The sequence below is a fragment of the Mastomys coucha genome, unplaced genomic scaffold, assembly GCF_008632895.1.
Source record: "Mastomys coucha isolate ucsf_1 unplaced genomic scaffold, UCSF_Mcou_1 pScaffold15, whole genome shotgun sequence".
NCBI classification, from domain to species: domain Eukaryota; kingdom Metazoa; phylum Chordata; class Mammalia; order Rodentia; family Muridae; genus Mastomys; species Mastomys coucha.
The window spans coordinates 55,573,389-55,592,490 of NW_022196897.1; the positions used below are offsets into that span (position 1 = coordinate 55,573,389).

The following is a 19,102-nucleotide window of genomic DNA, read 5'->3' on the forward strand; positions in this document are numbered from 1 at the left end:
ATTAGCTTGTAACCTTACTCTTTAGGAGTCCATGAAACCTTGCTGACCAACAAACACTTCCTGGTACTTTTGCATTCTTGACTTTTGCATTCTTGTTTCATAGTATAGTACTATGCATGAAAAACAAACAAACAGAGAAACAGTATAAACTGGTTTTTCCTCTTCCCCTCATCCATGTGAGGAGGATTAGCTGAGTGAGAACAGCTGTTTGGACTCTGTAAATATGGCGGTTTGGAGAAAGAAAGCAATAACTGGTTCGGAAGGCTCTCGTATGAGGCCAGACAAACCAGCATGAGGCACTTCTTGCTAAAGCATTCTCCCTAGGGCAGGTCATATCCAGGAGGACTAAGGCTGGAGTCAGGGGGATGATTCTAATTCCTTGAGTAGGAAGATTGGAAAGTAACCCTCATCTGCTGGGCTAAAGCGACCCTGAGATCAGCAGTCCCTCCTGTCTAGGGATACTGGGGTAAAAGTTGCCTTGATTTCTCTGGAAAACATGAAGAACCAGCATTAAAAACAAAAAAATAGAACCTGTCAAATCCTAGTAGTCCTGGGGTAGAGTCAAAGGAATCTCTGAGCTTGAGGACAGCCTGCTCTCCACAGTGGAACCCATCTCAAACCACCACCACCACCACTACCACCACCACAAAAAAGTAAGTTAAAAAAAAATCTTGCAAAAAAAATGCCCCTGGATCTTGGATTTATTTAAAACCCATACTAATAATATGCTGTAGCACCATTGCAGTACATAGCATACTCCTATGTTGACTCTTTGTTGGAAGACAATCCCTAAAATTTAGAAAAGCATTCCTTGTTTTTATTCAGCAGATATATACCAGTTAATATCTCCAAAGTTAGCCACAGTTCCTGTTAGACTAAAGAAAAAACTCAAGATGCATGTCCTTACTGCATTGAAGCAGCACCGGAGTCTTTGATGGCAGGCAGCACAGCAGGGAGAGTGTTCTCATGAATAATGTCTGAGTAAATGACATTAGTGCTCTGAAGTCACATAATCACTTTATAAAACCTTACAGGATGTGTCATAACTCAGTCATTGTTGTTTATGTTCTTATCTTTCCGTTATTCTCCTCAAGAGTCTGAGAGTGGAGCTTTAGTCTCCCTTCTTTGTGCTGCAAAGCAGAGCTGTCTTGACCACATCATTGACACTTGATTCTGTCTGTCTCACCTTGGTTCATTTGGACCTAGAGGACACCGGAGGGAGAGGGATGCATCCTCGATTCTCAGAACCTTGGCAACAGCAGCAACAGTTTGAAATTGTCTTTGAACCAGTGATACAGTAAAATAATGATTACTGTACTTCCCTGAAGACAAAGTAGCTCTGCTTGTGTGTGAGACGCAAGTTTTGAAATCTCTGGAATTTCTGAATACTTAATTAGCTCATGTCAAATGACCTGTTAGACACCTTGCTGGGAAAAATTGTGTGTGTATGTATATTTCTGTATGAATGTATATGTATGAATATATATGCATATGTATGTATACATATATATCTGTATGTATGTATATATATATTTCCAGCGAGGTGTTTAATAGGTCACACACACATACACATACATATATATACACACATATATACATATAGGTATACATACATATGTATACACACACACATATATGGATGAATATCTTTGTATATGTGTGTGTGTGTGTATACAGAGATATGTATGTCTCCCTGTCTTTTGACTCCCTTTCTCTATCCCTACTGTCTGCCTTTTCTGGGCTCCAAACATAGTTGTGTGATAGCATCCTCTGGTTTTAGCCAACGATTCTTTGCCTAATGTCCTCTAGCTTCACCTGTAAGGCCTCTGGCCACTTAGTGTCTTTGAAGGCTCCATGGTTAGTGTTGTCACTTATCGTCAACATGTTTGACATGTGTCATTTCTCTCCCTGCAGAACCTAGCTGTTCCCTCCCCATTCTTACCCTGCATTGTCTTGCATGTGCACAGGGTTTCCCAACTGGCTGCCAGTTAAGTGCTTTGGGGAGCCCTGGCCAGTGTTTGTGTTCTAGTTCCACCCCATGAAACCATTTCATGTTTGGAATTGTTCCAGGAGCTTGCTTAGTGAGATATCATTGATGGCCATCAGACAATATCCAATGAAGACACTGTACAGGTCAGACAGGAACTCTATGTACATCTCAAGGATGAGTTCATGTTTTGGTGATGGTTGATACTCCATTAGAATGCTGGCTTTGGTTCTGGATTTCAAGTAATCTTAGTGACTGTGTATACCAAATCCTAGACTGGGAAAATTCTTTGCTATACAGTAATAATGTTCTGGGGAAGTGGGGGAGGTCTCTTTGTAAAGAGGTACGGTTTTAGCATTTGAAAGGTAAGTGTCAGATTATTAAAGGGCCACTGCAGAGAGACAGATGACAGAGGCAGAAACCAGAAAGAAACAGAGGCTTGATCTGACCTTAGGAGGCACCATGTTTATTCAGTGAGGGGGCACTTTGTCACCCATGTGTACACATGACTAAAATGCCTACCAGGAGAAGATTGAGATGCAGCCCTTACAGGGGCAGAATGACTCATCTAGTCTGCAAGGGAGGCTGGGAAATGTAGTTTTTTCAACAGGAAACTATTAGTAAGTATCAAGCATTTATGATTACATGTTTAATTAATACTATAAATACATTTGGAAGGTCTTCCTAGTACATTCACAGGCTTTGTTTCCCAGTTTGTGAAGATCAGAAGACATGGTTTTCTATGTCACAAAGATGTGTCTGTTTCTGGCTTTGTAATTACTAAATCAAATGTAACTGAATTGGTTTAGGCACAGGTCTTCAAGGACTAGATCTGACTTGATGACGGATTGAGACTGAGGAGGGGTGGAATGATGAGAATACCGTTGATAGGAAGGAGATGCCCTACTGTGTTGGACAGTGTCCAAAAGTGTCTTGGGCACTGAGGAACCAAAGCTCTTCTTTTCTTTTCTGGTCATTAGGCTGTTTAGATTTGAGTTGTGTTTTTTTCTCTTCTGAAAAAGAGATTGTTCACCTTGTAGGCCTGAAGTTTGTAAACCGTCAGATGAATGTGGTTGGGACTGATAAACGGGCAAGCACCTGCTAGGTAGTTTACCAAGAGAAGATGGTGTAAACTGAACGGGTTGTGGGAAGGGGGAGGAAGGGAAAATGATCAGAGCATCACCCTGGTTCAGTTGGGATGAGGTATTCCTGGACAAGTATCAGAGATGAGTGATGGATGCTGTTAAACTAGGATGTGACATTACAAGGATAGAAGTTGGAAACAGTCCAGCCTGGTGGTTCAGAGCCCCCTTCAATCTTCCTAAGGCTCAGGAGCCCTATGATCCCTTATTTCTGACAGTCCTATGGAAAGATCCAAATTAAAACTGTAACCGCCTTCAAGGCATCCTTGGTCATAATTTTTCTAGAATGAAAACACAAGTATATGATTTGCTTGAAGCCATATTTCCAAAGTGGCATACAAACCAAACCAAACCTGGGTCTTACTGCCATCCCATCTCCTTCAACAAAAAGCTTGCTTTCGTAAGTATGCTTTGAAAAGTTATTGTGAAAATGGGAGTTTTAGTTATTTTCATTTAATTGAATTTTATGTTTTCGGCACTGTTACTAGTTTTGATCCTTGCCGAGTTTTGCCAACCTGTGTTCTTGACACAACACAGCATGTTGGTTTGAGATGCTGAACGGGAAGGCTAAGCCTGTGGTGACTAAACTGGCAGGCTCTGAGCCTCCTCATCTTTCCAGTGGCAGAGAACTAGATGAGTCAGCAGATTTTTGTGGCGTTCCCAGTACAACATAGTTACTTTGTTTAATGTAATCTGCTGCCTGTGATTTTTGTGGGGTTCCCAGTACCACACAGTTACTTTGTTTAATATAATCTGCTGCTTGTTTTAAGGTTATAAGGCTTAATTATGGTAATGTTTCTCTTCTGTTATGATGTGTCTAATGCCCTTTGAAAAGATACTTTTCTGTTACTATTTATTTTATTTTATTCGGTTTTTTTTTGTAGTACACTGATGGTATTAGCAGTTACTGGCAGCTGGGAAGTGATTCTCTCTGTAACTTAGATAACATTTTGAATAAAGAGGGAAAATGTTCCAGGGCCATAACAAGAGCTTAGGTGTGTTTCCTAGCTAATTAAATAGACCAAACTCAATTATGTACAGCTTAACGGGTGTTCTGATGGATGCCAGGAATGGTGATAACTGTGAACGCAGTCTTTTGGGAGGAGAGTAACAGATTCCACTTGACAGTAGCTGGATGGAAAGGGGCTACTAGGCAAATAAAAAGCACACAGGCCAGTGGTTGCTGCTGTGATAGAGTAGCTGTGTGAAGCCAGCAGAGATGCTGGCTGTTTCTGCCTTGCTGTCCTGTGGATCACAGGATGTTGGTTTTGCTGTTGAACTTGGTTTTTCAGAATCTTATCATGGATCCCATTATGGTGCTGCTCTAAATAACATGGTCTTCTATAACACAGGATCAGGAAGAGGTATTGAAGCCAAGAAAAAAATCCAACATGAGGGTAGGCAGAAGACAAGTAACCAAACTGGGCAGTGGTGGCGCACGCCTTTATCCCAGTGCTTGGGAGGCAGAGGCAGGGGGATTTCTGAGTTCAAGGACAGCCTAGACTACAGAGTGAGTTCCAGGACAGCCAGGGCTATACAGAGAAACCCTGTCTTGAAAAACTAAAACTAAAAAAAAAAAAAAAAAAAAAAAAAAAAAAAAAACCAAAAAAACAAGTAACCAAGTGACCATTGTGTTTTGTGAAATAAGATCTGTGTCCATGGGTCCAAATACAGCAGGAAGTTATTGGAAGATTTGAAGGGTAGTACGGGGTGGGGGGTGGTCAAGAGAATCTTGGGCAAGAGGGCTCTTGAGGTGAGGCGAGGTACAGACAGGCAGTGGCCTTTAGACCTGTGCACAGTGAAAGGCCTGAGAGTTACATGGCAGGCGCTCTGAGAAGGTGGGCAGTGAGGATACAACCACATTTGAAATCCAAGCCTGCTGTGCTGTTAGACGCAGCCAGCACAAGGATGTGATTTAACACCTTCGGAAGGCCAGGCTATGCCTGCGCAAGGGCTAAGTGCCTACAAGGGGGCTCCTCCTTTCCCTTCCTGCTCTGCCCCTTTGAAGGCCACTCTCAAGCCTTGCTTTACATCGAATTTTGAGTTCATGCATGTTTCTGAAGTTTGTAGTTTCTATTCATAGATCCAGGTAGTACTTTTTTAAGTTAAAGAGAGTCTCCAAGGATGTGTGTAGTCTCTCTTCCTAGTTCCTTAATATGATGATATCATGCTGTTTAATGAGCAGTGATTGGCATAGAAAGCTGGTGATTTATATTTGCTTTGTTTTGAATGCTGTTTAATAAACCACACCGAGTTATTTTTGGCACAGTGAGAGCAGTCACGGAGCTCATTTTTCAGGATGAAAGCCTGAAAAGAAAGAGTAATTATGGAGCCAGGTTTTAGTTCTTCTAACCAGGTAGTTCGAGGTTGTTCTGTGCTGTAGACACAAGGAAGTAAAATTAGAGACTTGGTGTTGAAGAAAGAATTGAGAGACTTAAAGAACACCATTCATGGACATAAAGAAAGATGACTAAGAATATATCTATGTGTGTGTATATATGTACATATGTATTTATATTCATACATATATATTGATACAACATCCCCAGGGCTGGAGTGATGATCTCAGTGAATGATGTGTTTATGTTGCTTCTGGTTGTTGACATTTGACCTGAAGAATGAAAAAAGATGATAGTTCAATTCTTCTTTGGGTTAGTGTGGTATTTTATGATAACATATGTATATATGCATATGACTACCTACATAGGATTTATTTTAAATTAGTTATTATACCATGATTATATCCATTATACTTAATTCTATTTCCAGTGTTACTATTTTAATATATGGTAAGATAATAAAATATAATTATCTTACTGTATTATTTATTCTCATGTATCCAAACTGTATATCTGCATCTCTGTCTATGCCTTCATCTATGTGGAAATTTTATCCAGATAACCATGACTGTATTTGAATACTGTGAAGGAATGCTTGAGGTTAATTGTGTAGTTGACAGTTGTCCTGAGACATTTGGTTTCAGTTCTAAGGAAGAATTCTTTTGGCATTCTACATACAGATGAAATGAGCTGCTTTAGAGAATCCCCTCATTCCATGACCTCAGGCTGTTCATGCCTAGGCTAGCACGGTGCTTCGAGCTGCAGCATGTATCAGAGCTGTGTGGAGGCTTTGTGAGAAGCATGTCTGGGCCCTCCCATCAGAGGTGTTGACTGTAGGGGTAGGGTAGGGCCTCAGAATTTGCACTGTAACAAGTGTTTTGGTGAAGCTGAGGGAACTTGTAGGGAGCTTATACATTGTGTAGCAATGGATTCAGTGAAGCACTTGTCTGAAACAATATTGTATTTAGGGGCCCTTTGAGGATCTTGGTTTAAATACAGATTCTGACTCAGCCTGGATCTGAGCATGAGATTCTGCATTTTTTTTTTTAATGTCTCCCAGGTGATGTCAGTGCTCTTGGGCCCATTGACTATACTTTGAAGAACCTCTTATTAGAGATGACAAGGCCTGAGAAATTGAAACATCCAGATATCTTGAGCCCTATATGGCTCAGATGTCCTGGAAGCAGTTTTATTTTGATAAATCTGTTCAAGGGAACAATTTTAAAATTGTCTTTGGCTTTTCAAAACAAGATTCTTCTGGGTAAAATACCATCTCCTTACACGTATCCCATCATAATCCTGAACAGTCTGTGACTCGTCTGGTAGTTCTGTAGGTAAGAAGTTCTGCTTACTCTGTAAGATATTTTGCCCTTCAGAAAATACATCCTTGGTTCATTCTGTTACTGTGCTGTAAATGGAGATAACCTTCACATTCTTCTATTTAATTGAGCTCTGCAGTTTACTTCCTAGTTGGGCTATTACTCATCAATACTCTCGACTAGGGATAATACCATTGTGTTCTCTCAAGCACTTTCTGGCCATGCCACTGGAAATCTGTCCATGAACTTATATAGTAAGTAGCGCAGTATTAATATTAAAGAAACAGCCAGGCATTTGTGTCCTTTGCCTGTGGCAGTTCAGGATTGCATTAAGAAAATGAATTGCCCATTATGAGAAAATGCATGTTTCCTTATTAACAATGATGTAAATATTTTATTGTTTTCTCTGTTCACTCACAAGAAAGCTCTTTTGCTTTAAGTTTGCTCTCTGTTTAATTTTCATCTTCCTGGAATTTCACTGCTTCGCTGATTCGGTTTTTCTGCCATGAAATAAATAGTCTCATAGGATCAAAAGTAAGATCTATACCCACTAGGAGATTGAAGATGAAAATCTCAAACCAGAAAAGCTGATATTAATAGTGCTTTAATCTTTGATATGTTGTTTTTCTCATATGCAGGGAAGGAAGCTTGCACACGCCTGCCTGGGTGCCTGTCATTGTACAAGTCATTTAGCTAGGTTATGTAGTTCTTCAGGGAACCAGCCTCGAGGGAAATAATTAACTCACTAGCTCACAGCTCCCAAGTGGTCAAATTGGTATTTGAACATATATAGGGAAGCCTGTCTCCAAGGCCTGCAGCTTCCTGCTATGCCCACAGGTGTCCTGATGTACTTAACAACTTCTTTGGAATAGTGTTCTCAGACTGTAGACATCAGTTCCAACAAGAGGAGGTTTTAAATGGGGAAAGGAAAAAAGAAATTCCTCCGTCACTCAGCAACTCTGTTTCCTGGTTCAGCGGCCACCAAGAACTGTGTTCCTTAAATCTAGTGACAATATAAACTCAGTTGGTGGTAGCATCCCAGAGACTTTGTGTCGTAGGCATGTAAAGAACATTGTCACAATTCATAAGCCATCATCTCTGGCTTCAGACCTGCCCTTCAGATTGTGCTTGATGTGTTAAAGATGAAGCTTTTTGACCATTTTTTCTTTGCTGGCCCTGTCCCAAATGCTGTGGGGAAGGGTTAAGGTCCCACAGTCAGGAGGATCAGAGCCAGCTCCGGCTTGGTGTTGTGCTCTGTGCAAGACATGTGCTGATGCAGAGTGGTTCCACTCTCCAGTAGACAGAGATTTTGCTGATGCTGCAAATCTAGATTCTTACTCCCCATTCCCATTGCTATGCAGGAGGCCTGCATTCTGTTTCCTACTATTTGCTGTTCCTACACATCCTTTATTGTAAAACAGATGCATGGTACTTTGGCTCTTACACTGTCAGGTGCTTCTGGGGGATTTCAGTCCATGCAGATGATGAATCTCAGTACAGAACTGCATAATAGTCCCATCAAGGAAATTGTTGACATTGTTTTTCAGTGAAGTCGTGTTTTCATTAACACACCATACAAATAAGATAATGCTATTTGTTGAACTGCACACAACCATACATCTTCAATGATAGCTCAGGAGAAAAACGCATTATTCATAGATGAACACATTTGTGATCATGAGGTATTGGTGTATATAGTACAGGAAAAAAAATGTGTAAGGACTATGAACGTGTGTTAGCGATTCACAGCCCAGGAAAGTTGGGAGAGCACAGTGCTGGAAAGAATAGGGATGCATCTCAGTTTCTAGTTCAGCTCACTGATGCTCAGTTTCTAGTTCAACTCACTGATGCCAGTTTCTAGTTCAACTCACTGATGCTTTGAGGCCTCTTCTCCATTTGCAAAACAACTGTCAAAATTGGGCACATTTGGAGGACTGATTGAGGAAAACCATGAAAGCACTTGGTGTCTGTAGTGGAATTAAAGGGTTATCATGTCATAGAGAGGTCTTAGGCTTCCCTAGACCTCACATTTCATTTTAGGGCCAATTTTGGAAATTTAAGGTGATCCTTAAATTTGGTAAGACAAACTGTCCACAGGATGAATGACGGTCAAAGGCCTGTTTCCCACAACTCCATTTTTGTTAGCTGTTCAGTTGGGAAAGATGAGTGATCAGAGATGCCTAGACCCCATTATAGACTGAGGGGCATGATTTAGAGAAAGGTGTCTGTGAAGGCACAGCGGTGCTCAGATACAAAGAATGCTGAAGTTCTGTCGGAGGTCTTGATTGGTGTGAACGGGGCAAGGCGGACACTGGCAAATGCTGCACAGGTGTAACTGGAGTCACTTGTGTCATTTCATAAGTGATCTCCATAGTGTCATCTTCCATGTACAAGGATGAACAGTTTGAAAGGAATCCTTACTTATACATGTATGCTAGTCTCCAGTGGTTCATTGACAGTTACAATGAATTAATAAACACTGCCAATACTTGGAAAAATATCAGCTTGCTCATAGTGGTGAGACCTTAGACTTCCCTGATTACAAAGGCATTTTTGTACGTAAACATATACCACATGTTTTTTTCTCCTTGAAACATTTTTATCATGTGTATTTAGCGTATACAACATGCTAGTATGGGGTCCATAGAGAGAGCTGAAAGGTGCTTCCAGGGAACCAAATGAGCATCCACCACCCAATGCAGGCAAGTTGCATTTGCTTTGATTTGTTGACCTGCACAATTAAGATCTGACATTGCATGAGCTCCATACCCAGTGCAGGACTTGTGTATCTGCTATAAACAGCACACCTTTCATGCTTTGAGTGTGTGAAATGTGGGGGCATAGATCTTATCCAGATAAAGGCTTCATTTTCTGAATTTCACAAACTGTATATATTCTGTCTTCAGCAGCTGAAATGAACTAATGATGAAGTACTGCAAAATCTTTAGAATCCTGTAAATATGTAGCTACGAGGGACATCTCTAATGTTTCTTAAGTCCGCTTGGGATTTCCACACACTTCTGTTCCTAACTGATGGCCTTTCTGTCACTGATACGGCTTTCCAGTGAGCTTCAGGTAGATGTAACTGGCAGATTCCTTTAATAATGCTGTTCAGACAGTCTTCAGGAAGCTTCTTGGGGGACTTTAGAAAGCATCCACCATTAGCACAAACAGTCTTCGCCAGCGATCGTGTACTATAGGACTAGCCATGGCCTGAGGGCTTCTTCATCTCCTTAAAGAATACAGCAAGACTGTATTTCAAAAGTTAAATCATTAAAGTGGTAAAAAAAAAATTAGAAAATAAAAAGACATATGAAAATATCTAGGCATCAGACTTTTTCTAGTAAGGAGAAGACTGTATTGTTGAATGTTTGAGGAGCGTATGCGCTGTGCATGTCTCTAGGAGCCAGCAAGAGAGGGGTAAGTTTATACTACAGTAAAAAAGAGTGATGTAGGAAGCTTATTCAAATAGGACCCCAGTGGTAATTGCGTGAGTGCGTGCGTGCGCATGTGCTCCAGTGTGTGCGTGTGCGTGTGCGTGTGCGTGCGTGTGTGTGTGTGTGTGTGTGTGTGTGTGTGTGTGTGTGTGCGTGCGCGTGTGCATGGACACAGATGCCACATTGTGCATGTAGAGATCAGAGGAAATAAACCTTGCTGGAGTCAGTTCTCTCCTATTGTGTGGGTCTTGGGGATTGAACTTGGGTCGTCTGCCTTGGCAGCGGGCCTTTACACTTGCTCGCTCACCGAGGAAAAGACTTACAGATCAAGCAAACAACAAAGCTCTTTGTTTTTTTAAATAACTGCAGAGTCTCAGAAAGCTGAAAGGGGGTCTGCAGAGAAGTTGTCTGACCTTTCTTAGGAGGTTTCTGAATGATTTTTGTCCAGAGGAAAATCTTCTGTGGAAGAAAGAAGCTGTGTCCATAATGTTGTTAGATCTTGCGTTTTCTGCTTGCTTGCAAGCCTGTCTCATTTTGACTGTTTTTCCTGCAACAGAATGATGCCCAGTATAGACCAGAATGCCTGCTGATGCATGGGCATTCACTTCCTTTCATAAAAAGATAGCAATAGTGTGAATATACTGAATAGTTGCCAAACACTTGTGGATCTGGTGTAAAGTCTGCATGTATTATCTCAGTGTTCACCAGAATTTGCCATGTAGCAATTGGGGCTCAGAAGTGTTAAACAGTTTTTAACATGTCAAGCCCAAAGTAGGTGGAGTCATTTATATCAGATTATATCAGGAGTAGGCAGGCCTAAATTTTGCCCCAGTTCTGTAACTGTAAAAGCCTGGCACACATTTTAACTTCATTCAGCTGTATTGCATTTCTGTAAAATAGGACTGATAATTATTTCAAAGAATTTTTGGGTTTGTCTTAAAAGAGTAGACATTGTGAAGTGATTATTAGCACATGATAACTTCATAATGATTAGTTTGGTTTCTCCATTTTGACCTCCCAGTAGTTATTTTTCTTTCACACAGACACACACAGACATGCAAGCACGTGTGCACACGTGTTTCCTGGCTTAGTTCCCCCACCCCCCCACGTTTGTCTAAGCTTGTACCTCCAGGTTGCTTACAAAATATTATTCTCATTAGCTTAAAATCTGAATAATTTCTGTGATTGCTAGCCAGGCTATATCCATTTGGGATGAATTCTTTTTACTTGTACGTAGTCTGATTCCTGTTCCAGCATGGTCTGGAGTGGAATGCATGTTCTTCCTCATAATTAGATTCATTTTTTTTCATCTTTTACTAATCGATTGTGATTGGCTTCGAAGACCATCCAAGTACATCCCAATTTCCACTGTATTTGCTATTTTCAGTTGACCATTACTTCAGAGAATCAGCTTCTCTCTCTTCAGCAAACCTGAAGGTCCTGGAGTGGGGTTTGTATACCACAAATCCCTTTATTCCCCAGTCACTTAGCTTGCTTCTGCACTTGTCTGGTTCACCAGGCCAGTTTGCTTTCTTTCACTCTCTAGAGCCCTAAGGTATTGGTTTTTGCTTTTGTTTGGACTTTGGGAGAGATGAGAAGAGGTTGGTGTGCTTCCCAGAGACTTTAAAGATGGAAGGTCTTTATTTGGCAGCATTAGAAACAACCCTTCTAGTGTGTCTCTTCCTTAAAATCTTCACCCAGAAAGTCCTACGCTCATATCCATTTGTAATACTCGTGTGCTGATTGGTTTTGGTCAAGTTAGCACAAACCATGACGTAGCTGGGAAGAGGGAAATCTCAATTGAGAAAACTCCTCTGTAAGTTTGCCCTGCAGGCAAGCCTTTGGGGATATACTTGATTAATGATTGATATGGGAGGGACTGGCTTACTGGGGGCAGTACCATTCTTGGGGAGGTGGTCCTGGGTATATAAAACGGTAGGCTGAAGAAGCCTTGAGGAACAGCCAGTAAGTCGTGTTCCTCCATAGCCTCTGCAGTAGCTTGTGTGTGTGTGTGTGTGTGTGTGTGTGTGTGTGTGTGTGTGTGAGAGAGAGAGAGAGAGAGAGAGAGAGAGAGAAAGAGAGAGAAAGAGAGAGAGAGAGAGATCCATATAATTATATCAATATGTAGATGGTTGCATATCTACCAGCACAGGCTCCCAAATATCTCTAAATGCTTGGGAATGCTGCTGTCCATTAAGACAACTGTTTCTGCCCATGCAACCCACTGAGAATAATTAAATATTTTAAGCAGTTGGAACAATGTCATAGATCCTGTACATGAGCTTTAGTAATCTCCCTTTCTAGCTCTTAGATGTCTCTGAATGCAGAGATGATTTCGTGTTTTATGTACACATTTCATGCTTCTCCTTTACTAGTGTCCTGGGATGATTACTTCATGCTTAAAATACAAATACACATTGTTCAAACACACTGAAAAATGATATCTCTGCTTTGTAGCCAAGTCCAGTATTTTTCAAAGCTTACATCCTTATTATATTTACTTTCAACTGTAGTATGTGAATGTATTTTATAGATGTTTGATCTTTTGAAGGTGGTGTTTCAGCCTTTGATAAAAAAAAATAATTAGGCGTGTACTTCCTGGTAGAGGTAATCATCAAAGCTCTCAAGCATATATTCCTTTGTACTCCAAGTGTGTTAGCCCATTACATGTCTGTGTATTCCCCTTCTCCCTCTTCCCTTCTTCCTCCTTTTTCCTCTTCTCTCTCCACTTCCTTCTCCTTCCATTCCACCACCATTGTGAAAGTCTTTTGTGCACTTTTCTTTGCTCTACCATTAGAAACAACATTTTTTTCTCTAATGGACTGTGACAGAAGGTAATAGAATTGCAGTAGCTATGGCATGGACTTTATTTGAAATTTAATATGTTCTCGGAAAAAGAAAAGAAAAAACACCAGAGATGATTCACAAATCCTTCAGAGAATAAACACAAATGAAATGTCTTTATCATCCTGTGGCCAGGAATACCTGTGAGGAGTGGGGTTGACTTGCCCTTTGTCCTCTCGTTCAGGATTTGGGATTAATTTTTCCTGCCTATTTTATGTAATTATCTGTCTTATAATTTAAATATTTGCCTCTTTGTTCTAGTGAAGTTGTTGAGGAAAAAAAATGTTTAGGGGTTGGGTGAGCCTACCCAAGTGCTCTTGGAGGAGAACGTTGACATCACAGGGACAGTAGAGTAGCCAGCAAGTGGGAAATTGGGTTGGGAAAAACAAGTTCTGTGCTGGGTTGTGGTCGCTGTTCATTAAGGGATGTGTCTTTTTTGATTGGAGTTTCAGCTGTTTCTGTGACTACTGAGAAGTCCCAGAATTACTAGGAAGATCCACAGGTATTAGTAATGTGTCTGAGAAAGGATCATGCTGGAAAGAACTGGGAACTTGAAGCTTCAAAAAGTAGTCTAGTTTCTCAAAGGCGTATAGAGTAGGGAACAGTGGCAATTTCTTTTTCCACTGTGTCCTGAGAGACCCCAGTGTAACAAGCATGATATTTTACTTTCTGTGTGCCACTTTCCTGGATCCGGCCTGCAACATGGATTGTTCTTGTTCTCCAGTCTGGGTGGATTTCTTCACTCGTACATGAGATAGGATCATGTTCAACGCTGTGTCCTATTACTCCACCTTGCCTACTGTTCTTTAACCTTGTGGAGTTGTGTTAAAGAAGCCTCATCTATGGTTCACTACTGATTTGTTTTATGTATTTATTGGTTATCGCTCTTGGCAACCACCAAATTATCTTAGTAGTACTCTCGTGTGATATTAAATTAGTGACAAACAGAGTCACCACTGGAATACTGTGGAATCTTATTTCTTGAGTAGCTATTTGAAACATACTTTTGCTTTTGTACAGTTTTACTAGAATTGTCACTGTCCCTCCAGGGCCCTGTGCACTCCACATCCCTCTCAGAGCCTGGGAAATGAGGCTCATCCTTCCCTTTCTTGTTGTCTTAGGCGTTCACTTAGGATAGAAACACTTCAGCTCCTGCTTTTAAACACTTCAGCTCTCAGCTTGTCTGGAATGCCATTCTTCCCTTGCTTCCCATGAGAAAGAAACTGGGTGCAGAGCTGACCCACAAAGCAGAAATTATGAAACTGGAAGGGATTGGGGTTTGGTACTACACACATTGATTATGGAAACAAAATGGCTGTGTTTATTATCAGAGTGGTCAAAAGCACACACATCCCCATGAGGATTCAGATGCTTAGTGAGCACATTGGTGTAATAACATGATAGTGTGTATCTAGAAGAAGACTGTAAATTATGACGTGTACTTATATATCTTGCTTGTACAATTCTGTTTCCATCCAGCGTTTCCTTCTTTTTCTTTCTTATGGTGTAGGGAATCATGCTTGAGCTATGAAGTCTCATTAGGACTACTAAGTATCATTACAGTTTAAACGTTCTGTTTTGTTTTGTTTGTTTCTTGTTTATTTTGTGTTGGGACACGGTCTCTCTACATAGTCCTAGCTATCCTGGAATTCTGTATGTAGCCAGGGTAGCCCCCTACTTACAGAGAACTGCCTGCCTTCTAAGTACTTGGGGTTAAAGGCGTGTGCCATCACACCCAGCCAAGGAGTTTAAATGTTCTTAAAGAATTATTCTTTTTAAAGTGACCAAGTGACCACTGGTGGCCTCAAATAAGGTCTGCTTTACATTTTACCCATGTGAATATTGTCGTAAAGCCCTACAAACATCTAATTAGAATAACGGAGTTATTTATAATTCATGCTTCAGGGAGCAGTTATAAAAAGTATAAGTTCTCATCTATTTTCTTCTCTTTCTTTTGAAACCTTTAGATTCATAGCCAAACCATGTGCCATAGCCCTCAACATCCAAGCCAATGGACCACAAACTGCCCAGCCAAATGCCATTCTGGAAAAGGTCTTCAGTGCCATAACAAAGGTATGAGTGTCCTCTGGGGACCTTATTTTTCTCCGCTGCCACAGAGCAGCCATCCCATCCTTTCTCTCCGGGGTTCTGACAGGCAACTTTGTTTCCTGTTGGACTCTGAGTCCTTGGAGAGACTGTACCTGCTCTAATTGGCCCAAACTGTAAACAATAGATAAAGGATGTATGTGGATGTATGTTGCAAGAGCTTATCCGTGGAAAGGTCTTGATTAGATAGAGATCTGTCCAATCCGGTGCCTTTGTCAGTCTCAGGTGACATGAAGCATGCAGATAAAGGCTGGGTCGGGATGACCAAGCAGAACTTACAGTGTGGTATATATGTGTGTGTGAGAAATGGGACCTGCTGGTATGGTATGTAGTGCGTGCCATCCGTATGTCTCAGAGGCTGTGATAGACAAACATGAAAGACAGTGAAAAGTCAAAGGAAGGGCCTGGGTCAGCAGAGTCAGAAGGGAAGAGATAGACTCACAATGGAGAATAAATGAAGAGATGGAACATTCGATATCAAGGGCGTCTAAATGAAGAATGGGAAGAAGAGAGGAGGCAAGTGACTGACACATACTGAAGCACAGACAGGAGGAAGAAAACACCCAGGGCCCTTGAACTGAAGCGAGAAGAAAAGGAGACAGACCAATGCAGAGTCCACACAGCTTCTTCTCACCCCCTAAGATCTCTCCTTATCTCTGCTTACCCTTGGCAGGATGAGAAAACAGGAAACAGGAGAAATGGAACATTGCTCTCTGTGTTTCTCTATCAGATGGTTCCTTTGTCCTCTTTCAGTTTTCTGGAAGCATTGTGCTGGTTTTGAAGCTGTGATTTGACAGTCTTACACAAATAATGTTTCTTTCTAGTGTTTGTGGGGCTGGCGTTAGCACTCTTAGGCTCATGGCTTGCAGCTCTTAGTGCAGATACTCAGACAGCTCTGTTTGTCTTGTTGCCTTCATTTCTGCCAAAAGTCTACAGGCATTTTCTCTGGCCTCTTAAAAATGATACCCTTCCATAAAGTTTACCTTCCTGAAATGAAATTTCACTCCTATTAGACTCTTTAGTTTTTCTCATAACATTAAAGATCAAATCCAGGCCATTACAAATGCTGGAAAAGAGCCACATTCCCAGCCCTACTGAGCCATGTTCTGTAGTGTCTGTAGGCAGGGGAATATTGATGGAACAAGTACAGAGTCTCAGAAATGCCTGGGGAGACTGTATGACTAAGTACACACATAGCTTGCTTTCCTCCAGCTACTGTTGGACACACTGTGCCTTGGCACTGGGGGCAAAGTTCAGACAGTCCTCTCTCCTGTCTACAGACTCATCGCCTGCACTTGATAAATAGATGGCCTCCAAAGGCACCACAGCCTCTGCTACAAGATTGCGAGTAGGCAAGAGTCTCACCTTAGCTGAGTCTACCCATGAAGCACAGAGGTAGCAGCCCAGCCCCATAGCAGGAAACCTCAGAGAGAAACAAAGCCTAGCTCACATCTCTCTGCTCTACCCTCTGTTCCCATGTCCCTTCTGGGGATCCAAAAGCAGTGGTTATAAGGAGGTAGGAGACAGAGGAAATAGGGTAGGTAGATAATGGGGGACAGGAGATGGAAAGGGGACAATAAATGCCCATATGGAACCTCTGTATGAGTCCAGACTCTTGGCTTGTTTGCACACGGTCGTTGCTCCCATTAGATTTCACTTGTAAGAACACGTTACATTTGAAAAATGGCATAGACTTTTAAAGTATAAGCCATAGAGCATTAACCTCCCTTTAGAATGTAGCCCCTGCTCTGTGTGACAGTACTGCTAATCTTCTCCACTCAGGCCACTCTTACCTCTGACATCAGCCGATGGATATAAGTCATGACATTCTTCATCAGTTTCTTCTCTTGTCATAACATCTGGCTGTCTGTTTTCTCTCTATTCCTCCTCTGCTCTACATGTAAATCTGCCATATTTAAAATTCTGTAGAGAACCTACCTCCCACCCTACAGGGAAATCTGTCACATTGTAAACACTATAGAGAACCTACCCACATTAGGAAATTATTAGGATCCTTGGCAGGGCCTGAGACAAACCTGAGTCTGTAAGTTGAAACAATACCTTTTCCTCACTAAAGTTTGGCCTTCAGCAAGTTTTTTAACCTTTGGAGGTCTTAGAAATCTCTGAATAATAAACTCACAGGCTTTCATGAAGCTTAACTAAAGGAACAACTCAGCAGCAGGCAAACACACATAAACACACACACATAGAGCATTTAGTGAATGATTCAGCATCTATTTCAGCCTGTGTTTCCACACTTTCATTGCATTACTTTTCTGAGGAGGTAAAGTGTATGCTGCACCTTGGATCCTCAAAGCTTCTGATTCTGAAGTTTGAGAATGGAGCCAAAAGACCTACGGTTATTGATGGCTTAGTCCATTTAAATACACCAAATGATTATTTCTCCCCAATGATTATTTTTGAGTGCCTGTCTTTTAACTAGTTTTTAATCCTATTATCTCAATCATATTTTTAATTTGAATTTTCTATTCAAATTGGTTCTAAAGCTATGAGGGTAATATGTGTAGCAGTTATAAAGCAACATTTCATGTTGTTGATTACTTTTCCTTAGGGAGACACAAAACATATCTGTTGACCTCAGATGAGCACCAGTGTCTAACAGAAGTACTAGTTCACCAAAGTTCAACATGCTGTGACCAGTGATTTTATTGGATTTCCTGCAGAGAGCACAGGAGAGGAGTTTCTCACAAAAGTCTGTGTAATACATCAATATCTGTAATCACCACCTAGTTCCACACACTGAGGTGAGGGCTGCATGCAAACTGCATAATGGAGTCTCCATTTTAGTTAATCCTTTACTTCCTGTGTACTCCACAGATCCCTTGCAGATGGGAAGGGAGTGATTGATGGCTATGTCAAGTGAGGGGCTATTGATCCCCCTTTTTCTAGTCACAAATTGGAGGCAGGGTCTAGAAAACTGGCTCAGTGGTTGAGTGCTTGCTGCTCTTCCAGAGGACCAGAGTTCAGTTCCCAGCACTCATGTCAAGTGAGCCATAAACACCCATAACTCTAGTTCTATAGCGATCTAATATCCTTCTGTTCTACGTGGGCAACTGCAGGCACTTGCTCAAGTACATGCAAACACATGTGTGAGCTCTCTCTTTTTCTTCCTTCCTCTTTCCCTCCCTCTCCCTCCCCCCTCACACCCACAGATAATAGATTAATTCTTATATAAAAATTATAGACAGATTCTCTAAAATTGTCCTCATATTTTCCATCTTAAGGAAATTGTTGTCATATATTTTAGCTAACCAGAAGATTATACAAGATTACTGGGAAAGTTTGTGAGTTTTGAATATATTTAAACTTTAAAACTAAGAGATGAAGAAATATGAGGGATGGTGTCAGAACAGAATGTTGAAGTTTTGTGTTCTTGAAGTTTAAAAAAGGATAACTAGCTTGCATTGAGGAGAAGCTGATGGGAAGTCACTAGGTGTAGAATTGCTTAGTAGTTGGGAGGCAGCAGATCAGCTAATGCTGGCTAATCAGAGAGTCAGGAGAAGCATATTTAATAGTACAAAAGCAGACTCCAAGAAAGATTATATTGTTGACAAGTGTTGGGTGGAGCATGCAAGGAGGGGGAGGAAACTGATAATTTTACATATTGCTCATGTGGGCTTGAGCTAGTGAGTAGGTAAGTCACTTATATTCATTCACTCAGAAAGCATTTATGAGTCACATCATATAGGCACCAGTGAAAAGGTTTTCTACTTACAGAGATTGTGTTCTAGTGGTAGAGAGTTATGTCATTGTACCCCTTTAAAAGGACAACAGTTGAGTGAAAAACCACCACCACAACAACAAAATTACAGTGTAAAATCACCAGAAATAAATGGATTTTTATATCCAAGTTATAAAATAGTTAAAAGATTATAAGAAAGAATGATTTTTTATATATATAATAAAA

General features: G+C 41.0%; 1 protein-coding gene across 2 annotated transcripts in view; it reads left to right on the forward strand.

The window, feature by feature from the left end:
• Positions 1-19,102, forward strand: part of Cers6 (ceramide synthase 6) — a 256,454-nt gene that overhangs the window by 58,736 nt on the left and 178,616 nt on the right. For both annotated transcript variants that reach the window (XM_031370514.1, XM_031370515.1), the window contains exon 2: positions 15,036-15,141. In XM_031370514.1, the coding sequence (XP_031226374.1) occupies positions 15,036-15,141 (106 nt within the window). The remainder of the gene's footprint in view (positions 1-15,035; positions 15,142-19,102) is intronic.